The following is a 25,483-nucleotide window of genomic DNA, read 5'->3' on the forward strand; positions in this document are numbered from 1 at the left end:
CATACAGGGTGATTAACAATTTAACTAAAAAAATGAAATCAATATCGTAAAAAAAATTTGTAAAATCCTGTTTTCGAAAAAAAATTTTTGAAGTTGTATTTTCAATCCTTACGTCGCTGGGCTACTGTAGTCTATAGAGTCATTCGCGTTATGCGCTCCCTCTCCACCTCAGGCGATTCCGAATAATGAAATCCAATTTGAGTGTTAACGTTTTGCGATAGTGTTTACAATAGTTTTTCAGGTGCCGAAAATGGCTTACGTGTATAGCAACTCGAGTTGATGGATATCGTTTTAATTGATGGTGAAGCGAGACAACATTTGTGTTAGTTCGTAGAAATTGCATAAGACGGGCTCAATGTTGGCTCAGGTATGTTAAATTATTTTATTAATTAATAATAACAATAACGGCAAAAACAGTTGAATTTGCTGATATAAAATAGGTGTTATAAAATTTTACTTATGTATTCCTTTCATTAGGAAAGAAATTCTTTAAATTTTTTGTCCATTCATTTTTTATTACACTTTGCCGCCGTGCCGGTCGCCGACGTGCTTTGCCTTGAGCAACGTCAGCTTTTACAGTGGACCAGTTTCTAGTGCCGTGCAGAAGTGTATTTTTAGATCATTTTCGAACTGCCCCTTTTGATTTTTTTTACAAAATTGTATCTGTACAAGTCCTTTGTAAAATAAAAAAAAAATTTTTAGATAAGTTCTGAATTACTCTGTATATTTGTAGGCTTTGTAGTAGCAGACATAGGCTAAGTCTGTGATCAATAGTCTCGAAAGTAAGAGTTACAATTTTTCTCACCGAGATATTTTTGTATTTTAGTATGTATGTTTCCTTTTCTTTGATTTTTGACAAATTATACTGCTACAGTAGACCAGGGTGGATCTGTCAAAATATCCCATTTCTTGGATCTAAGGGGTCATCCATAAATTACGTAAGGGTATTTTTTCACATTTTCAACTCCCCCCTCCCCCCATGTAAAGAAACCGTAAGATTTTTCATAACCCCCCTCCCCCTCCACCACCTTACGTAATACATTACATGATTCCATTAATTTTTTTTTATTATAAAAAAAGCTTTACAACTTCTAATTATAACATTTATTAATATATTTGTTATATTATAAATACATAATAACATTTATTAATATATTTGTTATATTAGAGGAGAAAAAAATGAATATCGACTTTTTTGGTCTCGAAAAACCCACGAATAAAATTTAGCTCTGTCGCAGTTGTCACATTTTAGGTTTACTTATAGCTATAATTAATGTAGATTATTTTATTACGTAAGAATTTCATTCCCCCTCCTCCCCCCAAGTAAGGGGGGAGGAGGGGGAATGGGATAAGAAAATGTTGAGCTCCCCCTTCCCCATTGAACCCTTACGTAATTTATGGATGACCCCTAAGAGGGGTCCCCTCACAAACTCACATAATAAAAGTGTAGATCCCTAGATCTATCTGGGCGAGGTCTGGAACATTTTCAAAATTGCAAAAATAAAAAATACTTATTTTATCCGAGTTTTTTACTTATATCTGGGAACCTATGCATTTTGGAAGAATGTTGAACAGGAAAAAAAAGTTTTAGAATTGAATTTTGCATAATATACTGTTAGTTAAAAATGTTTAAATTTATTACCGATGTTTGAATTGTCAGTGCTGCGAGAAACAAGTACTCCGAGAGCTATTTGCCGCTACCGGCATTGAATTATACTCGCAACACCTAGTGCAACAGCTCTCGGAGTAGTTGTTTCTCGCAGCACTGACAATTCAAACATTGTGTTACGCCCTCTGTGGGTGGCAGTCGTGCAACAAAGTACATGCAGATAGCAGGTCGCTTCCTACTGTAGCCATTTGAATGGCACAGTTGGGAGTCCGCACGACAGATGGAGCCATTTGCGCTCCCGCGTACAATGTTATTACCGATGTTGCAAAATAGCAATAATGCCAATAATTGATGAAAAAATGGCAAAATAATCAAGTTGTTTGGATAATTTTTTAAAAATATTTTAATTACTCCGTGGGCTTTCTAATTTTGGTAAAAAAACTTTAGAGTATAATAAAACAGCACACCAAATTTCATTCAAATCGGTTGGATAGTTTCCGATAATTTTTTGAAAAAACTGAAAAATTTTTTCGAATTTTTCAAAATGTTGCACAGTCTCAAATAAAGTATCTACATACTTGAAAATTTATCACATAGCCGTTCTAATAAACAGATTTCAATTTTTCAAAAACCATTTGAAAGGTTGAGCAGTCTTTTCAATGTGAAAACATTTTCAAGGATCTATATGCTTTATTTGAGGCTGTGCAACATTTTGAAAATTCGAAATTTTTTAATTTTTTTCAAAAAATTATTTTGCTAAATCTATCGAACCGATTTTAATGAAATTGGGTGTTGTTTTATTATACCTACTATAAAGTTTATTTTATCAAAATTAAAATGCCCTCGGAGCTATTAAAATATTTTTAAAAAATTATCCAAAAAACTTTATTATTTTGCTTTTTTTCCATCAATTTTCTATTTTGCAACATCGGTAATAATTAAACATTTTTAACTTACAGTATATTGTGCAAAATTCAATTCTAAAAAACTTATTTTCGTCTTCAATATTCTTCCAAAATGCATAGGTTCCAAGATAAACTCAGATAAAATAGGTATTTTTGCAATTTTCAAAATGTTCCGGACCTCGCCCAGATCTACGGATTTGCATTTTTATTATGTGAGTTGTACTGAAGGTAATCCAGAAAAAATTGCTTGCCCCCTCTCACATCCACCTCAAAACAGATCCCCCCTGGTCTACAGCTGCATACGAAATTATATTATCATTACATAACACCTTGATAGATATATCACAACTGGTTAACAAACATCAAACTTTTGCAAAAACATAGGTACTAGCTTACTTATGTAAACGTGATTGTTTAAAAAAATAGTAATTCTAATTCGTCTAATCTAAAATTTGTTGTTTTCTATTAAAAAGTCATGCAAAATTTTACATTTGATTTTTTCATTTCCATTTTTTTTGCAAAAAAAAAACTATTATTTAAACATACTACATATCAATCGCATTTTAAAGTTTTTGGAAATTAGGGCTAATAAATAAAACTAGAGACGTCTGTTCAGCTCAGCGTTTATTGAAGAAGTCCTTTTTAGATGGGCTTATGATACATATTTCTATAGTTATCAATATACCTCTTTGAGAAAAGCATGGACCAAGCTTGGTCTTAATAAATAAACAGAAAGATAAAGTAAACACACTTAGATCGGTTCTACGAGTTCTTGATTTTTGTTACTGTATATTTCTCATAATATTCAACAAAAGTATATTGTGAAAATTTAATATCCACTCTGTATTCCGTAGACTGCTTTTTGTGCTAGAGCATGAAAGTATTGTAATTTAAATTAATTGTCGATTGAGTCTTCTGGTTAAAATAATAATTGGTATAATTCTAAATTCTGTTTCCCTACTTCTATTACAAATTTTTTTACATTTTTTTATACACTTTTTCTATTACGTTTTGGACAGACGGTACTGCAATTTTTATCAGGTAAGTGATCTTTCCTCTTTTATCCTTAATAGACCGGGGGATATTAGACTGAAGTTCGACGACGTCTTTCTCGTTTATGCCTCTGAGAGTACTGAAAGGTAACCGAGAGACAAGTACAATAAACTAAATTTAAAAGATGGGCTGCGGGACACCTTCGTGAAAATTCAATTTTCCTTTTCAAAAAAATAATGTGTACAGCGACGTATTTCTCACTTATGCCATGTTCGTAAGTTGAAGAGAAGTATCGATTTTATCACGAAATTTTTTTGGCATAAGTGTCGCAAGAGACCTAAATATGGAAAACTTTGTAAGAAAATGTGGAAAAACATCTTTATTTGTCTACCAATTTCTCATTAATGCCAATTAGAAATATGACATTATTATATTCGAAAAGCTCATAAAAAACATTGGCATAAGTCCTACTAAGGACTAAAGAAAATAGGGCTTTGGAAAAGCTGCGGAAAATTTTTCGTTTTGGTCAACGTTTTTCTCGTGAATAAATTAAAGCTTATTGCAAAGAAAAAAATGAAAGTATTCATTTTTTTTAAAGGGCATAAGTCCCTGGTGAGGACTATATGCTAAAAATTTTTTGAAAAGTTGTAGGAAAATTCATGAAAATTTTTACGTCTTTCTCGCTTATGCCATTTTGCATGCACGTAGGAAACTACATTATAAAGTCATATAAATGTAGGCATAAGTCCACATTGGATTTTCATGTTGTAAATTAATTTGAATTTTAATACGAGTCAGGTCGACAAAGTAGAAAAATAATAGAAAATTGCCACAATTTTCTCGTTTATGCCGTTTCGTACACGAGTAGAAAATATTACTAAAAGCCATTTTCAAGAGTGGCATGAATGCCACAAGGTACCGTCGTATGTAAAAATTTTTAAAAAGTTTATTTCATCGCCTACGCAATTTTCGAAATACTTATACTTACTTGCATTTAGCGTATTTTTAATTTTTATAAATATAAGTAATTCATGTATTTAATGAAAGTTAATAATAAACTATTTCGGCTTAAGTCCCCACATATTAGAAATGATTTTTAATTATTCTTTGAGTCATGATCAGAAAAAGAAAAATTATATAATATTGCCACAAATTTCTCGTTTGTTCGTAAATGAGTAGAGTATTTTATCACAATAGACCATACGTATTTATGAACAATATATTTAAATTTTAAAAATTAAAAATATTATATAATTTGAATTAACCGCTTCAGTGCAAGGATGATCTACTTGAATTGAGCCGACTAAGGTAGAAGAAGAAGAAGAAGAAGAAGAAATAATTAAGCTAGAATACATAGGGAAGAAACTGATTTATAACTGATTTAATATCATGTATATTGAATTTTGTTTTTTGTTTCTGGTACTTTGTACCTTAATTACTTAATTTGTACTTTTATACATTTTATTTTTATATTAAAAGATTTATTTAAGTAATAGTAATTGAATTGAAAAACCGCTGCCAACTCAATTGTCAGAATGCTTCCTCAAAGACTTTGAATTACTAATTTTTAATTATAACTAACACAAACAATAACACTTAAAATAATACAAATTTTTATTAACTTAAAATTAAAGCATATCAAAAATAAAAAGTTTTTTCGGTTTTATGATTTTTTACATTTTCAAATTTCAAACAGTTTTATCTGCAGCTCTTGATGAAAACGGATCAAAATAAAGGCCTTACTACCAGCTTTATTATAAGTTATTAAGAATTATCGTAATAAAAAATAACATGTCGAAAAATCAAACTAAACCCAATATAAAGCTTTCTCTTTTTCATGAAATTTTTTTTATTTTAAATTTTTTATTCCCTTTTATAGTTAGAAATATTCATTTTTTATATAGATATCTTCTCCGACACTTGCATTATTTATCATACATTTTTTAAATTAATTTAAGTATATCGAAAATTGCGCAGGCGAGGAAATAACCGCAATTTGTAATTTTTGACAACTTTTTAAAAAATTTTACATACGACGGTACCTTGTGGCATTCATGCCACTCTTGAAAGTGGCTTTTAATAATATTTTCTACTCGTGTACAAAACGGCATAAACGAGAAAATTGTGGCAATTTTCTATAATTTTTCTACTTTGTCGACCTGACTCATATTAAAATTCAAATTAATTTACAACATGAAAATCCAATGTGGACTTATGCCTACATTTATATGACTTTATAATGTAGTTTCCTACGTGCATGCAAAATGGCATAAGCGAGAAAGACGTAAAAATTTTCATGAATTTTCCTACAACTTTGAGACTTATGCCTTCATATTGAACCCATAGAGGAGTGATGCCTACTTGACACAGTACATTATTTATAGTAAGTATCATAAATTTTCAACGGCATAAATGAGAAAGTTATAGAATGAAAATAAAAATTTTCCGCAGCTTTTCCAAAGCTCTATTTTCTTTAGTCCTTAGTAGGACTTATGCCAATGTTTTTTATGAGCTTTTCGAATATAATAATGTCATATTTCTAATTGGCATTAATGAGAAATTGGTAGACAAATAAAGATGTTTTTCCACATTTTCTTACAAAGTTTTCCATTTTTAGGTCCCTTGCGACACTTATGCCAAAAAAATTTTGTGATAAAATCGATACTTCTCTTCAACTTACGAACATGGCATAAGTGAGAAATACGTCGCTGTACACATTATTCTTTTGAAAAGGAAAATTGAATTTTCACAAAGGTGTCCCGCAGTCCATTTTTTAAATTTAGTTTATTGTACTTATCTCTCGGTTACCTGTCAATACTCTCAGAGGCATAAAAGAGAAAGACGTCGTCGAACTTCAGTCTAATATCTCCCGGTCTATAAGCATTTCGGGCTGCGAGTGACCTTTTTGGAGATATGTTTGTTATTTTTTAACCGTATTACCAGATACCAAATAAACAACAAAATCCTCACCTGACATATTTGCCGGTAGCACCACTGGCTTGCCCATCTCCCCCGCCATATCCTGCGGAGGTACCAGCACCCCCCCGAACTCCTCCTTCTTCTGGAACGGCGGCGGCGGAGGCGACTCCTGCCTGAACGGCAGCACCCTGGGGGGCGCGTTCCCTACGCCCAGCTCGTTGCCAGCCTGCTCCTTGACGCCGCCACCGTCCACCGGCACCGCCAACCTATTCGGCGAGCTGCTCTCGTCCGTGTACAACAGGAAGGCGATTGTGAACCACGCGGTGCCCACGATGACCACCAGTTTCAGCAGCAGCGACCGTTTGCGCCAAAGCAGACCCATCTTAACCGCACTACGCCCGGGAGATCCAAGACCACTACGCGAACTGACACGTATGCGCGGCACCAGTCGTACGGAGTATGTTCGCGACTCTTATCTATATTTTCGAATTAACATTTTGATAACACTTACTTTAGATAACGTTCGGGTACTACTAGCACAGCGGTCGGATCATTAGACGCGTCCTAGCATGGCCGGTATGACTTATTCGGTGGATGTTTGCTGCGAGGAGCGGGTGGAGGATTTCGGCCTTCCCTTCGATACTCTCATGCCTGGAACAAAATGTTTTATTAATATTGGAGAAACGTTTTCCTTCCTCATTACGTTCCGCGATGTGACAGGTCATTCGTGACAGCTGCAATCTGACTTTTATACGGAATTATTTAACCTACTTTTCTGCCAACGCTTATCTTGAAATCAGTACGTAGGCCAGGAAAAAGAGCTGGGAAATGACCATTTCGCGACTTTTTGTTTCGGCAAGCTGAATTTATCACTGTAGATGCTAAATATTATGTACAATAACATATTAGTTTCCACAGTCATAAAAATGGGGAGAAGATTGTTTACAGGGTGGTTAATTAGGTATATAATTTTTACGTTAATTCACGTTTTTCGCTTATAACTTTTTTCCCTTCATCTCCACGGGAAAATAGTAAAGTACTTTTTTCCCGTCTTTAAAAGACCTACAAAACTAGCCCTCGAGCGTCAAAAGATTTTGATTAGATCAAAAGTTATAAACAGAAGTTTATTTATGACTTTTGAATTAAACATTTATAAACTGCGTTAATATTACCAGAACGTTTTGGCATCGCATCCTCTCATTCCTTATCACTGTCTAATAACTCACACAAAATCCGGAATCGGTAAGTTGAATAGTTTACAAGTTATGGCCTTTTAAACAAATTAACTAATTATTAGTCTGGACGATCCGGAGCATCCACAATCGCACTGATTTTTTTCATGGTAGATTTCATAATAATACATTGAAATCTATCATTTTTTTTTAAATTTCCAAATTTGCAACCTGGAAAGTTCTTTTATTGTTTAGCCTTAGTTGCAAAATGAAATATACGACGCACGCGTGTGATATAGTTATATATTATTACATATTTGAAAAGCTTATGAAGAGCTTTAAGTTTAAAAAAAAATTGTTAAGATTCGTTAAAAAACAACGGAGTTACAGACTGTAAACATTGTTCTCCCCATTTTTATGACTGTGGAAACTAATATGTTATTGTACATAATATTTAGCATCTATAGTGATCAATTTAGCTTGCTGAAACAAAAAGTTGCGAAATGGTCATTTCCCAGATCTTTTTCCTGGCCTATGACATTAATTTCGGAGTTAAATATCATTTTGGATATACTTGCAGGAGTCGTAGGTGATTTACATCTGTAGTATACTAATTGCTTCTGTTCTTTGCATTGTAACCTGATGTTATATTGTTGTATGTATATTGAATTATGTTTTGTGTTGTATACTTAGCTATCTTTGTTATTTATAATTCTAGTGTAGTAATATTGTCCTGTAATTGGAGTAATTTGTTTGGCAATGAAAAAAAATAAATAAATGAATAAATAAATAAATCAACTATATGGTATGTAAGATAGTTAAAAATTGCGGCGTCTTGTTATTTCCAAAATGTGTTTATTCTTCTTTTTTGACTAAACCCCGTATTTAAGCATTTCTTGAGTTCTTGAACAACTTTGTTAAATATAATTTTTAAAGAAAACAAAAAATAAAGGCATTTTTACATTTTGAAATTTTTTGGTTGTCCTGTTTTATTACATATTAGATTACTGCCCATCGCTTCCAAAGACAAGCAAAACTTTTAATTTTCAGGATAATTAAAAATTTCTGATTTAAGTTTACTGCTTTCATTGTAAATAAAATCGATAAGAGAAAATTTCTAAATTTAATTATATGTGTGATACAACTAATTTAATTTTTATGACCAATAAAGTTAAAAATACACTGAACTATGTCAAGTGTTTTGAGTAAACGTTTTCTTAAAGTATTAAGAGACTATTTGATAAGTTAAGAATTAATTATAGGTACCTATATGTCTAGGTAACAATTATTACCATCTAATAAAAATATTTGCAGCAAATAAAACACATGCATGAGAAAGTGATTTAATTGACAAATACAATTATTTGGCAGTCACAAAAATCGGGGTTATAGGGACATTTTAAAATTTTTTTACGACAATTAAAAATATATTTCGAAATGTGATACTTTGGTAAAGTTATTTGACAATACACAATATTGAATCCAGAAAAGTGTAAAGAAGCAAAAAGTGCAGATAATACAATGGCGCATATGATGACCTATTTTATTTGTAATATTATACAGGGTGATATATTTTTTTTGGCAAATAATGATCGCTGATACCCACACCTCCGCCACTGGTAAGTTTCTAAAGCTGGTATTTTTTTGTTTCAAACCTACTGTTATCATAAATATGCACACCGAATTTGGTTAAGTTATCTCAAGCGGTTTAGAAATTAAAAAATAAAAATGATTTTATTTTAATTTTTGACATGCTGTAACTGGACAATGGCTGTCCTAAGACATCACATTTATATAACAAAATCCGCCCCTGGATTTTTGACCTCTACTTAAGAAACACTAATTTTATTTTATTCATTTCGATAAAATTAAAAATTATTAAAAAGATTAAAGATTACATTAAAACACAACATACTGTTCCACCCCATCGGCTGTGATTGGTGAAATTTCTCATGAGATTCTATTTAACTAATTAGCGATTGCATTATCTCGCAGCGCAGACGTAACGATTTGTCATTGTTCATCGTAAACGAATCATTAATATTGGTGAAGCCAAAATTTGCGGATTTTTCGTTACCAATACCAGTCGTGCAATGTTGGTTGCCTAAGCTAGGCGGTCACGTGGCTTGTAAACATTTTTGAAGGCTCTGCATTTTAATGTAGCATCTGAATATACTGCCTTTTAACGTACAGATTTGTTCAGAACATAACTATCGACAAAATAACGGTTATAAATTCTCTGGAAATAAATTCTTATGAACATAATTTTTTGCTTGTACTTCAAGACTACATAACACAAAAACTGTCATAAGTACCCTTAAAAGCTTCCAATATAACTTTTCGTTTACTAAACTATTAAGTGGAGTACAAATACAGGTACAAATATCGATGGTATTACCTCGTAGCAGCAGTTACAAATTATTGTTTTTAGGTTCACTGCTTCGTCAATGAAATGGTTAATTAATAGAAAATGGTATATATTTACTTGACCCCTTTTGACCCCGGAAATGGAAAGAGTGGAAAATTTTACGTACAGATATGACCTTGACCATTTCAAAAATTTCAAAATGGCGGCGAAATCAAGATGGCGGACGAAATTTTTGAGAGTTAACCGATTGTCACCAAATTTTGTATACGGAGGTTTTCGAGGTCGCTGATGACGAATCCGAGGTCGGATTTAAAAAATCAAGATGGCGGATCCAATATGGCGGACGAATTTTTCGAAAATCAACCGATTTGCACCAAACGTTGTATACTGGGGTTTTTGAGGTCGCTGAAACGAATTCGAGGTCAAATTTGCAGAATTAAAGATGGCGGACGAATTTTTTGAAAATAAGTCGATTTGCATCAAAGATGGTATATGGCCGTTTTTGGGGTTGCTGATCACGAATGTGGGGTCAGTGACCCCCAAAACCCCCGTATATCAAATTTGGTCCTCATTGATTAAATTTAAAAAACCCCATCCGCCATCTTTTATGCCACATTGTATATTTTCTGATTATTAATTAAAAAAATGTGGTAAATGGACATATTGCAATCACATGGATGAACGAAGGACCACTCTGTTGCATGTTACATTGATTACAATTAAAACATGGATCATCCTGTATATCCTACATTGAAGTTCTTAAGCTATAGTAGGATCATATTCGATGCAAAGTAGAGCAAAAAGTTGTCGATCTTTTATCAAAGGAAAATCGTGTCATCATTTTCAGGAGGTGTAAGATGAACCATTTCAAATTTAAAATGAAATTAAATGTAAAATCTGAAATAACGTTGCATACGCACTGTGTTCTGGTAGTAGCTGTGGTCGCCCAGGTGCATCGAGTGTACGAAGTGGTCGGTTATACATCAAATACTAACCTGGCGAGCTTGGTAGTAAATCAGATACCGCCTCCAAAAAACAAGTAAACAACAGTGGCGCGTACAGAGGTGAAATGTAGTACACATGTGAAATTTAAAAAACAAATTGAATTTATAATAAATTACATTTAAATAAATAGTTTATGAGAATAAAGGAATTTTTGTAGGAACAAGGGTGCCAGACGTGAACTGATCCCTTCGTCCCTTCATAATGTATAAAGAAATTATTCAATTTCTAAAACCCTTGAAAGCGTATTGCACTGGATCCCTTGACAGGCAACGATTTATTAATTTGCATCGAATATGATTCTACTATAGTTCTTAGAATCGCAACACCCATCGCACCAAACACGCGTAATAAAATACGTTACACCTTTATTTGTTTCCTATAAACGTTCATTTACTAATGCAAGGTAAGCCATCGTGGGCGTTTACAGTAATACCTTTTCAAACGATTCTAGACCGAACCGAGGAAGAGGTTCATTTCCTCCTAAGTCTCGCAGGTATTTCATTAAGAGTCGGAGCAAAATCGAATTCGACCCGGGGGCAACTGTAGTTAAATAAATGAGTGTAATAACTATTCATCCACGTCCGTGGTGCTAGTTTAACGAACCCTCCTATATTAATCGGTGTTTTCCTTTCTATTTGAACGGGCCACCTTATCTCCGGTCAATTTGTCAAATTAATGCGCCTATCTATTCAAAGGTGTTTGTCACGTGGTACTACAAGTGCGGCGTTTGCACGGCACACGCCGATTCATCATACTTAATTACCTACTTTATTAGTTTTCTCCTCCATCTGGACATATGCATCGTGAAGAAATTTGAATGTCCAAAAAAAATGAACCCAAACTGTTATCGTGACAGAAACGCGAAAGCTACCTATGTAGATATACAGGGTGGTCCATTTTTCATGGCTCACCATTGCATCCGGGAAACCGTAAGATATACAAGGTGGCTCAAATTAGGAAAAGGTTGCGCCTTTTCAGGGTCATTAAAATAAACCAAACAGACCAAAGATATTTGCTGCCGTTCCTGAAATATTGTGAAAAATCTGAAAATAGCTACGAGTATAGTGGTTTAGTCTTCAAGTAAGGAGAAAAAAGTAGCGTGGAAAACTTTATTCTACTAATTTCGCTGGTAACACTAGACACAACCGAGCAGGAACTAGGCTTCAAGACTTCTGGTTTGTGCCTCGAAATGTTTTCGGTTTTATCCTTGTCCCCAGATACCTACTTTTATTACCCTATCCTAATTAACACTTATCCGGGTCATTGCATACTCGGTTTGTGCTTATCTACAATATATAAATAACAAGTAATGTATGTTTACAGCCTACTTATTATAATGTCATTTGCTAAATACATTTATTTGGGATAATCACGGATAATTCAAAGTATGATTTATATGGCTCGTAAATTCCCAGAAAGCAAATATATTTATTGGGGCAGGTACTAAATGTAATTGTAGCGTACCGCTACAAAGCGATTTTAGAAAATGCCATCTAGCGTCCATATTTCACAACAGAAAGAGCTAAAATTTGGTACTGAGGGATAAGAAGATACGAGGAATCCATTTTCGTCGAAAAAAATTTCTACAGCCGCTAGATTCAGTTATGCAACATTCAATTGTTTTTATTCTTATGGGAACTATATTGGATCTTAACAGTAACAGATAGAGAATAAAATTACAAACACGTCTATATGTAACACCACTATTTTATTTGAAGAATAACCCATAAAATTAAAGAAATTTAATAATTTATTTAAAAAATTAATAAAATCTATATTTCATTGTGTGTTTTTTTTAAACAATTTCCAACACATTGGAAAAACTATTGATTTTAGAGACAGGCGAAATATGCGCAATAAAAAGACCTACAAAATGCCGCCTGATAGATTAAAATCGGATAAATTGTTACAAAAAGAAAACATAAAAAACAGCATTTTTTTAATTACTCATAACTTGGTTGTAATTTTATTAATTTGCCTAAAAGTTATGAGTTTTTGCAAAATTCTATTTATTTATTCCGTTAAGGGTAAAAATGCATAACTTTAACTTTCTCTCTCCGAAAGTTATTAACCAAAAGGGTTTAGAAAGTCGATTTTTAAAGTTTAAAACCTAACTTAGGTTTATATTTAAATGGAATTTTGATTTATTGCAAGCGGCCCTTTTGATTTGTACATTAAAAAACTAGGTAATCTTTTTTTACCACTTTTTTTTATAAACATTTAGATTATCTCCACAACCATGCATAATATTTAATTATAAAAAGTGTGATTGTATAGCCAATTAAAAAACACACATTTAAAAAAAGTTCCTACGCCTTTTTGGAGCCGAGTAAAATGTAAAAATTATTGGATTTATAGAATTCTACTTAAAAAATTGATGCAGAAGTCTTTTGCTAAACAAGAAAGGTCAGTATTGGTGTAAGTTCAGTCATTTATGAGAAAAGTGCAAAAATCGATAAAAATTAAAAAAAAATAAGATTTTTTAGCAGTGAAATCATTCAAGTCACATAGGGGTTATTATGGGAACTTTTAAAGAACAAAGATTCCTCTATAATTATCGCCTATGAACAATAAAATAACGTGAAATGCAGCTGAGATATAGATTATTTAAAAAAATCGTAGGTTTGCCTGTTAAATGAATAGAAAAATTTTAAAATCAAATAGCTAGTATTAAAAATGAAAATTAATAACTGAAATTTGGTGAAAATTTGTTTCCAATGTTTAGAATAATATTTCGTCAATGGAATAAAAAAAGAAATGTACGTTTCTAACGAAGCACCCTAAATATACAGTGTGTCCCGGTACTTGATACAAAAAAGCCGAGTACAAATAGATGAGGTCAAAATAATATCGGTTCTTCATATAAATTTATTTCATACGGGCCTTCGTTAACAAGTTACGGGCCCTCAAAGGTGAAAATTAAAAAGTTATTTTTATTCACAATCTCTAAACTATAAACTTCAGCATGATGCAAACTTGGTGATCGATAACACATGCGCACAGCCTGTTTTTGAAGTTGTAAATGAAACTTCATTATGCCCAGAACGCCAGGAACGGACTATGCCCAATGGTTAACAACCCAGAATTTTTGCATAGATGACGATCCCCATCCGTCCGCATCAAAAATAAGTTCCGTGAAGAATTTGCCAACGATAATACCCTCTTGGTTCAACTCGGTAAAATTAACAGTTTTGGAAATGTTTGTGGTTTTATGTCATAATGCACATCGAGCGACGCCTCCACCATTTTTTGTTTTTATTTTTTAATTGGACGTAATTACTATGTTAGAACCGTACATATTTTTAAAATAAGGGTCTAGAAATCTTACCGTCTACTACATATAATTTTCACTAACAAAATTTGACAAACACACTTTGCACATAACACAAAATAGAGAAACAAAACAAGAATAAGTTAAGCCAAATTAAGAAAATAAATGAAATGAAAGAAAACTACCAAAATACATTTTCAATATGGGCACCTTCCACCTCCACATACTTCCTAAGTCTACGAATGTTATTTGTTTGTACACGAAAAAGTATTTCTGGTGTATGTCTAATATTATCACAATGGAAATTAATTCTTTGTGGCAATTCATCCCTTGTCTGTACTGGGGTTGAATACACTAAACTCCTCAGATATCCCCTCAAGGAAAAAGTCCATCGGGTTAAGTCTGGAGAACGAGGTGGCCATGAAATTGGGCCTCGTCTCCAAATTAAATACAATGGATAAATCATTTCGTACATCAATATTGAAATGGGGAGGAGTCTCATCGCGCATGAACCAAAAGGTTCTTCGAGTGTCTAATGGGACATCATCTGACAGTGGCTGCAAATTATTTTGCAAAAACTCCAAATACCGATGTCCATTCAGACGTTCCTCAAAAACGTATGGACCTATTAAATTATTACCCACTATTCCTGCCCATACATTAATAGTGTCTAATAATATCATAGGTCTATACATTTTTTAAAAATGTCTGAATGGACATCGATATTTAGAGTTGAATACTTAACTGGCTTTAACATGTTCTTGTTTTATTTTTCTATTTCGTGTTATGTGAAAGCGTGTTTGTCGAATTTTGTTAGTGTAAATTACATTAGCAAACAGTAAGATTTTCTAGACTCATATTTTAAAAATATGTACGGTTCTAATATAGTAATTACATATGTCCAATTAAAAATTAAAAACAAAAAATGGTAGAGGCGCCGCTCGATGTGCAATGTGACATAAAATTACAAATATTTTCTCTTCGCCGTGAATATGCAGCAAGATTTCCTCATCGCAGACTACCAGCAAAGGAAACATTTTCAACGACATTCAGTCGTCTCAGACAAACTGAGTCTTTCGGTATTGCAACTTATGCCCCACTTCAGGACGAAGTAAGATCGAATACTATTTTAAACCATTTCGATGAAAATCCATCCACGAGTGTCAGAAGATAGCTATGAGCTATGAGATCTATTAGAAGATGTTCCGCTTAATACTCGAATGAACAGTTGGTTTCAACTTGATGGTTGTCCTGGCCATTTTGGTAGAGGTCCTAGGGAGTGGTTAAACATTAATTATTCCAGGAGATGGATTGATCATGGAGGACCTGCAGCGTGGCCCGCATGTTCACCGGACTTGACACCGATGGATTATTTCGTTTGGGGTGCCAGTTGATACCCTAGAAGATCTAAAACAGCGAATAGTCCAAGCGTGTCGAGAATTAACTCCAATTCAGTGTCGATCGACCACTACCTCCATAATTAGAAGATGTCGTGTTTGTCTACAGTCCGGAGGCATCCATTTTGAACAAAATATTTTTTAAATCATTTCATTTTTGATTCACTTTTCGCTTTGTCTAGGTATAATATTAATCGATAATTTTTTGGTTGTTTCAATTTACAAATAAATTTTCATGTATTGTTTGTCATCTTATTTTATTTAAAACTACACAACACAAGTAAATGAAGTGACTACAAACCGCATGAAAAAATTTAGGAGGATTGCAAGGGTCCTTACGTTGTCACATTACGACATACTTACATTAGATGTTAGGTACTTAAATATTTCTATTGTTTTTCAATCATTCATCATTTTTTTTTCTAACAAAAAAACACCCTATATCTCAAAAGCGAAGCATCTCCTAAATAATTTTAATACTATTGGTTATCCCAAGCGAAGGGGAGACAGAAAGGCTTATTTGACTCACACATACTCGAAAATCAATTTTGCCATGATACTATAAGAGTTAGGAAAAAATGTGAATGTACACTTTTTGTCAATAACAAACTGTTCTATCTAAAAACAGCACCACTTTTTATTTTCAGTAGGGCCGTATTATTATTTTTTTTATAATTTAATGAGTCCCCATAACTCCGCCACTGGTTGCTTGCGGGACTTCTACTTCTATGGAAAAATGGTATCTTATAAGATGTGTCAAATTTGGCTTAAATAGCCTTCTACATTTACAAGTTATTTAAAAAATTCGAATTTTTTAAAAAATCTTTAACGCCCTATATTTCGAAAATGAAGCGTCTCTGGAAAAAAATGTATACTTGATTTTTTTCTTATTTTTTTTTATGACGAATAACTCCTTAAAGTTTGTCGACTTAATCCTGAAACACTCTGTATATCTAAGAAAAAAACATTTCCATTCCTTTGCAGTTGAAGGAAACTGCCCTATTATACCCGGAATTTCCCTTCGTATAATGTACAAGTCAACTATCCCATTAATTTGATTTTCTTTGGACAAGACATCAAAATATAATACACAAAAAGTGGCAATAAGACCGTTCTATTAATTTTTAAAGTATTTTAATTAAAACATCACAGTTTTTAGGGTTCCGCATTCTTTCTTTCGACATCCAGAATCCCGGCTATACCCTACGACATTCCCGAAATTTTTAAAACCTCCGCACATCCTCCAGGAAAACAATGAAGAACTCGAGATAAAAAGTAGGCGGTAAAAACTTAACAACATAATGAAAATCCGCGGGAGCGAAAAAATCTCAACAATAACCCATAAATCTCTCCGCAAAAGTGGCGGCCTAGCCCACGCCGTAAAAAGTTAAAATTGTAAAGTGGCATATAATGTTGCAAAGCGTAATTCATCATCGCGTTAAGGCCCGCTCTCCAGACAGTACACAAACACGACGCGACACACGTACAGTTAATGCATTTTTTTAAACAATTCCGGGCGGCCGGGGTAAACTGCCACTCTAAATATTATTTATTGTAAGACAAAAAAGGGGAGAAGTGGACGGACAGTGGTGATAAATGACGTCATTATGTTCGCAGAATATGAAATATGACCGCCTGGGAATAGTGGGCGGCGGACCCCGCTGGCTTTGGGGAAAAGAGTACGTGTGCAGCATAGATCGCCATACACTCGGACTCAACGGATGTACGCTGGGAGCAATAGTTGCGAAGTGCACGACTGCTCGGTTTGAAGAGGATCTGGCAGCTACAATGGCAGGAATATAAATATTAAACAAAACAGCAGTCGACCCAGAAATATGATGCAAACTGTACGGTAAAATGTTCGCTCCAACCATCACTACCCGCAATTTATGTTGTGTAATTCAATTAAAATGTAAATTTACAATTATATTTCGTAAAACTTACAATCCGGATTGAAGTAGACTGGCAGAAAAACATTCGCATACTGAAAAGTTATCCGAAACAATGTAATTTTACTCTAAAACTACAAAGAATGGAAAACTGTAAAATTACAACAATTAAAATAAGTTACTTATTGCCAGCAATATGTGGAATTTTAACTGAAATGTAAATTCACAGTTATATATTGTAGAGTCTATAAAAATATTCTGTAAAACTACGGTAGGTAGTAGTAATTCACAATTATTCACAGGAATGTAATTTTATTGTAAAATTACAAATAGATTGTTATTTACACTGAATTATAGTAAGTAGAATTTCAGTTGGAATGTAAATTTACAATTATAGTATACATTGAAGCAGACTGCAAACTTTTTCAAAATAAACAACTATCCGAAGGAATGTAATTTTACTGTAAAATTACAGTAAAGTTACAAATGCATTGAAAACTGGCAAATTTACAGTAGTTATTCAAAATAATGTCATTTTACTTTAAAATTAAATAACAAGAATACCTACCGTCAAATTTATAAACAATTATCCAAAGCAATGTAATTTTACTGTACAATAACAGTAAACAGTACCTACTGTAAAATTATAACAATTAAAATAGATTTATCGTCAACATTAGTACGTTGTGGAATTACAGTAAAATTACAAATAAATTGAGAAACGGCAAATGTACCTAACAGTTATTCAATAATGTAATTTTACTCTAAACTACAATAAGACGAGTATGATAAAATTATAACTATATAGGTTGTTTATTGTCAGTAGTACTATGTTGCGAAATTTCAACTGAAATGTAAATTATGAATGTACATTGCCTGTGCTGTAAATTATTCTATAAAATATAGGTAAATTTATGTTATTTTACTTTAAAATTACAATAACAAGAATACTGTCGAATTATATCTAAATGAATGTAGCTTTACTGTAAATTACAGGAAAATTAATGCTGTAAATCCACAAAATTAAAACAGATTATCTATCGTCGCGTCGGCACTAGTAAGTTCCTTAATATCAACTGAAATGTAAATTCATAATTACGTTGGTTGTATATGTAACAATATTCTGTAGAACTGCAATAGAGGTAGAAATACATCTAAAACTGACAAATTTTCCTGACAGTTATTCATAAGAATGTAATTTCACTTCTGAACTATAGGTAAAAGGGTTTGGCAAAATTACAACGATTAAAATAGGTTATTTATTACCGGCAATAGTATGTTGCGGAATTTCGTATCCACAGATATAATTATTTGTGGTTGTAAAATATTCTCTAAAATACATAATTTACCTAATCATTATCGGAGTACGGAAATTACAACAATTAAAATAGGTCAATTCTTACTAACAATTCAAGTAGATTGTCAACTGAAATGTAAATTCAAAATTAGATTGTCCATGTCTATAAAAATATTCTGTAAAATTACATACAGCATACAATATAGCATAGCAGCATACAATATAGTATACACTAAAATAATTATAAAACTAATGTATCACACTAGATGTCGAATATCATCTTGTACTCCATCTAAATTTTAAATTTGTATCTTGAAAATTTAAATAGCTATGTCCAGTGGTTTGGCTGACATCCGGTATAGTAATCGATTTATGTTAAATTAAACATAGCATCCACGAAACATTCAACTGGTTGTTACTACTTTGTGTACTATTATTTTACTTTCTAAACTTTTCCTCAACGTGAACGAGGCTCAGCTAATCCTACAGAAATCACGAAAGACGAATTGAAAGTAGTTACATCTGCTTATATTCACACAATTACAACATTAAAATCATCTGCTTCCTACGGAAAATTTTTAGCACAAACATCTTCTAAAGCACAAACTGTAGAAAGGAATTGGATCAGTCTTATTTTTTTACATAATTATAATTACAATCTATTATACTATTTATTGAACGATTCAATATCGCTAAGAGCACGAAACAGATTAAATTAAAATTATCTTAATGGTTGTGGTACCTATTGTATAGCAATTTAAATGATAGGCAAATCTCATAATTGAATTGACCTTTAGCTAAATGTAATTGAAGTCCTTTATTAAGTTATGTAGATGTTATTTAGTTGTCGAAATTATGTTGCAATGGATTTAAAAACATAATATTTGCATAAAGATATCACAAACTGTTTGATAAGGAATGCATGCAAATAAAATTTATATTTACAATAATAATTATCACTATGTTGAGGAAGAATCAACAGAATGTAGCATTGACAAATATACAGTGTGTCCTAAAATGATGGAACAAAATTCATATTTTTCTCTAATTGAAATTTTAAAAAATCGCTGAAACAGGTAAATAGATTTTTGTAGAAATAGAAAGAGAAATAGAAATTGTTACTTTTCTGCAATATTTTCTGTTTTTTTTTGAGTCATGTTTGACAGACATATAACATTACCGACATTTTTTTTAATATGATATATTTTGTCTATATTTTGTCATAGTTGTAAAAAAATGGAGGAATGAAATGAAAACAATAATTTAGTACTACTTTTTACGAGCATGCATTTTATTACGGCAAAGGTTCAAAGTGGCCCCCATTAATCATTGCACAATGCCCAATTCAATGTTATCAATTACATTTTGAATAACATTTAGTGTTATGTTTTGAACTTCTCCTCTGATACGACTTTTCAATCCTTCTATAGTGTCTGGTCTGTTCACATACATTTTGCTTTTTAGATAACCCCAGAAAAAAATTCTAGTGGGGTTAAGTCAGGGGAGCGTGGTGGCCATTCAAGCGACCCTCTCCTGCCTATCCATCGATTTGGGAAAACTTCATTAAGGTAATTTCTTATATCGAGGCGAAGATGTGGAGGGGCACCATCTTGTTGGAACCAGACATCACCAGCAGGCATATCGTGCTCATTAGGGTTAGGAAAAATTAATTCCAGGGCTGGAATCAGCTGAAAACGCACAAAATCCAAAAAAAATTTCGCCTGTCAAATTGCCCTTAAAGAAATAAGGTCTCAGTATGCGATTTCCTACTATTCAATTTCAATTCTCTGTTTTTCGCTTAAACGGGCAAACATATTTCAAAATAATTTAACAACGAATGAATTGAAACTAATATACCTAAAGTATTCGGGTGAATTTTATGTGTTCATCGCTGTTATTTTTTTGAAAAACATAGGTTTGAAAGTAAGTAGAAAAGTTAATCTTTAAGAGTAGGTACGTTTTTTAAAGTACAGAAGAGACTATGATTGTTTGAAATAGTCGTCAGTACGACATAAAACACAATTATTTACATTTTTTCTACAACTGACAAAAAAGTAAATATAACCTTATATCGCTGAATTCGTCTTTAGAAGGGCTATCTATTTATATTATAAAATATAGAGCGTACTATTTAAAAAAATGTCGGTAATGTTATAGGTTTTTCAAACACGGCTAAAAAATAGAAAATATTGCAGAAAAGTGAAATCTGAAATCGGAAAAAAATATGAATTTTGTTCCATCATATTGGGACACAACTGTATATCATTGACAATGGGATTATCATTTATTCCTTATTATAATAGCTTAAGTAACAAACCATCTCTTTTTGTGATACGTAGGTATTCTAATAGTACAGGCATTCTGGCAACAGAATGGTCCAAAATGAACATAAACTGACGGTAAGAATATTCCGTGATAAAAAGGTGTGGATCGTGTTGGTGAATCAGATTATGGTTCGTGCCGCAAAAAAAAGTCAGCTTTAATTTTTTATAAGCAAAAAACAGGTGAAAAAACAGGTTTTATTAATTTTTAATATAGAACTTCTGCACTTAAAACAATGTAATTTCTACAAGATATCGGTGCTAAAAATCCCTTTAATTTGAATGGTCGCACGTCAAAATCGAATAAATAGTTATTGAGTTATTGCAAAAAAAACACTAAAATAAGCCATTTGTTAATTATTTAATAGCTTTAACAATTTGCAAAATATCAATTTCTACCATTGTGTAAACTAAGCGTTTCGAAGGGATAAAATTACGGTTCAAATTTGGAAGAAAAATATTGAAAATTTTTTATGTAACAGCAATTGTTATTAAAAATGGGTCTTTTTTTAAAAATAATTTCTATCGATTGGGGGTGTCGCGCAGCATTCAGCAAGGGCTCGTTCTTTTTGTGAAGTGTTCTAGTTTCATGCTGACCCGTTTCAATCATTTCATTCAATGCTAGTACCATCACGATTTTTTTTAAGAAACTTCAATTCTCCCTTTAAACATTGCTGAAAACGGCACCACAAAAAGTTAATAATTAAAGGCGTGAGATTTAAAAAAAATCCCATCTCTGTTCCCAGGGCACTTAGCAAGTTAATTTTTTTTGTAAATTCGTCAAAAAATTCAAGCTTTAAGAAAATATTGCCAAACAATAACGATCGCGTTTACAACGGGAGCTATTCCATTTATTAATTAAGCCATTTATAGCAATTAGTTTGGAGCGATATTTAAACAATTTAAATTGAAAAAATGATCAGGTAAACGGGTTTGCATGAAACTAGAACACTTCACAAAAAGAACGAGCCCTTGCTGAATGCTGCGCGATACCCCCAATCGATAGAAATTATTTTTAAAAAAAGACCCATTTTTAATAACAATTGCTGTTACATAAAAAATTTTCAATATTTTTCTTCCAAATTTGAACCGTAATTTTATCCCTTCGAAACGCTTAGTTTACACAATGGTAGAAATAGATATTTTGCAAATTGTTAAAGCTATTAAATAATTAACAAATGGCTAATTTTAGTGTTTTTTTTTGCAATAACTCAATAACTATTTATTCGATTTTGACGTGCGACCATTCAAATTAAAGGGCTTTTTAGCGCCGATATCTTGTAGAAATTACATTGTTTTAAATGCAGAAGTTCTATATTAAAAATTAATAAAACCTATTTTTTCACCTGTTTTTTGCTTATAAAAAATTAACGCTGACTTTTTTTTTGCGGCACGAACCATAATCTGATTCACCAACACGATCCACACCTTTTTATCATGGAATATTCTTATCGTCAGTTTTTGAGGGTGATCCTACTGTAATGCCTGTACTATAAGATATGCAAGCGTCTATTATGCTTAATATTTATGAAAGGGAAAATTTAAATGAAAACCAAATAAAACTGCCACATTACGCCTATATTCTTATTTTCCATTCCGAAAATGAACTCTGCTTATTACTCTCAAGTGAAATTCCTATCTATTCCGTAAAATAAGCACGTGCAAATATTTACTTTTTTTGGTACATTTTCCCTAGAAGACGCCTAGATGGAGAATTAAATTATCCCTAATCGTTTATAAATTTAAAACTTTCGACTTTTATATTTGCTCTTTGCGAAGTTTAAATTAGATCGTTAATATTTAAGGGCAACATCTTTCCTGCTGATTTTATGGCACTGGGTTTTTTCCACCGAGTCGGGAGAATTCTTAATTATAAAAGGAGGGATGGCGTCTGAAAAAAAGGATTTAATATAGTACGAAAGAATTTCAGATTAGCGCGATAGCGCGCACCCGGAGATTTCGGATTACAACGCGAATGTAAATTTTATTGATTACTTCGCGTCTACGGCAGGAAATTTCTAATTAAAATACTTAAATACTGTTTGACGTTTGATGGGGCACGGTAAGATTTAAGGAAACCTGAAATTTAGTTTATTTAATAATGATACCAGTCGAGCTGAACATTGAGGTTTCGATCAGATTTCAAAAATTCACTCAACTTTCCAATCGTAAACCACTTTACGCAACGCCAATCCTAGCCAAAGTGGAGAAACATGTCCAAGGGCGACCCAAATATCTTCCATGAGTAGCAAAAAGCGAAAGTTTTCTTCTAACTTTTCAAAATTTTCGCTAAAAGTCAATAAGAAGCTCCTAACCGCCCCAAACAACCAAGTCGCTGTAGACGACACCACCAGAGGTAGAGTAGCCGCCGACTATACGCTGCAAAATACAAAATTCACCTCAGTTTCGAATTTCAGAAACAGAAAAGAACACAAGTCGATTATCAGGCACAATTCCAAGTAATTCAAAAATGGGTAAAATCCACAGCAAATGGACCAGACATAAATAAGGTGGACTACACTGCACACCCATCAAGGACGGTGATTGAACGTCAACACTGTTAAATTCCAACATACATAATAAACTAAAATTTTGCAAAAATTAAATTCGAGTTTGAAAATTTCTCATAAAAAATTAGCACGAGCTCAAAGTTCCCATTGCTTTATAGCATACTATCGCCCAAGCTTCATCCACCTGCGGTGAAGATCAGGTCAGAAAAGAGGCATCTTATTTTTTGTATGGAATTTATTTACATATAAAACATATTTTTTATGGGACGTTACATATATTTTCAATATATAAGAAAAAGAGTATAATTTTATAGGGTTTCATGATCTATGTCTAGTAAGAAAGAGATAGTCAAAATAATACTAAAAATTTTTTTGCTTCAGTTGATCTACAGGGTGTCCCGTTCATGTTTCAAAAAAACTTGTGTGCAAGTTCCTCATGGTAAAATAATGGGGGCAGTTCATGTAACGACTAAACATCAACTGTGCGTTAAGAATAATGTGCAAACGGATTTTTTCTGAAAAGCAGTGTCGCTGATACAGGTAATTGGAGGGGTACAATCGAAAAAAATATATGTTAAAAGTCAAAATTTATTATATTTCTAAACGGTTCTGTAAACTCTAAAGCATACTATAAAAAAAGGTATACTTGTCGAAATTCGGTAGCCTGTATCATTTTCGAGAAAAATGAAGTGGCATTTTTTTGCTCACACAAAGTGGTATAACAAAATATTAAATTGAGAGGACTTTACCATTTTGCTTTTACTATTTGCATTTAAGAATATAATTTTAATTTCTTGCGTATCACATGAAACAGTTAAATTGTAAAACATTTTATTAATTAAAAAAAAAAGTTAAATTTATTTTCAGTTTCAGATTGTTATGAACTAACATTTAAAAAAGTAAATCAAAATAAATAGAGTATGGTAATTAATTATCTATTAATAACTAATTTTAGATTTTGTAAACGACTACACTACCATTACTAAAATGAACAATTGTTGAATGGAGTGAGTTGTTGATGGACGTGAATGCTTAAAAAATCTGATAAAAACAGAAAAATTTTATGAAACAGACGCGGAGACATACAGAACAAAACAGCTGCACAATTAAATAAATGAGAAAAACTCGAAATACTACAGTACATACTGAAATTGTCCCCCATTTGTTTCTATGCAACTTCATTTTTCTCGAAAATGGTACATGCTACGGAATTTCGACAAGTATGACTTTTTTTATAGTACGCTTTAGAGTTTATAGAACTGTTTAGAAAATAAATGTAATAAATTTTGACTTTTAACATTGTACGATTGTACCCCTCCAACTGCCTGTATCGGCGACACTGCTTTTCAGAAAGAAACCGTTTGCATATTATTTTTAACGCACAGTTGATGTTTATTCGTGTACAAATTTTGACATCTTTATCGTTAACCGATTTAAATATAATTAAGGAAAACTGTTTGGAAAGTAATAACTTCAACACACTGTATCTCGAAAACAGGGCGTCTAAGAAAAATAATTTATATGAACTACTTTTGAAACATGAACGGGACATCCTGTATAAGTTGAATTTTATTAAAAAAACTTTTAAATAGTTTAGAATCAAATATGTCTCAATTATTTATTTTTATATTTGTTATCGTTATTATTTTTATTGAGAGCCAATGTGTGTATTTTCTCAGGTGGTGAGAAATAAATAAAAGCAAACAATAATTTTCAAATCGTTTTATTATATTAAATATACTATATATATTGTGTTAAGACTAACAGGAGGATATAAATATATTTTTTTCTTTGGTTGAAACTAGGGAGCATGGTAAAATCTGAAAG

At 32.3% G+C, this 25,483-nt stretch overlaps 1 protein-coding gene across 1 annotated transcript in view; it reads right to left on the reverse strand.

Annotated features, from left to right (window-relative positions):
* Nucleotides 1-25,483, reverse strand: part of LOC108906640 (putative polypeptide N-acetylgalactosaminyltransferase 9) — a 206,492-nt gene that overhangs the window by 52,897 nt on the left and 128,112 nt on the right. Inside the window, exon 2 of the mRNA XM_018709954.2 lies at nucleotides 6,478-7,077. Coding sequence (XP_018565470.2) covers nucleotides 6,478-6,808 — 331 coding nt within the window. The 5' untranslated portion in view covers nucleotides 6,809-7,077. The remainder of the gene's footprint in view (nucleotides 1-6,477; nucleotides 7,078-25,483) is intronic.

Source organism: Anoplophora glabripennis, unplaced genomic scaffold (genome assembly GCF_000390285.2).
Source record: "Anoplophora glabripennis isolate ALB-LARVAE unplaced genomic scaffold, Agla_2.0 scaffold241, whole genome shotgun sequence".
Taxonomy (NCBI): Eukaryota; Metazoa; Arthropoda; class Insecta; order Coleoptera; family Cerambycidae; genus Anoplophora; species Anoplophora glabripennis.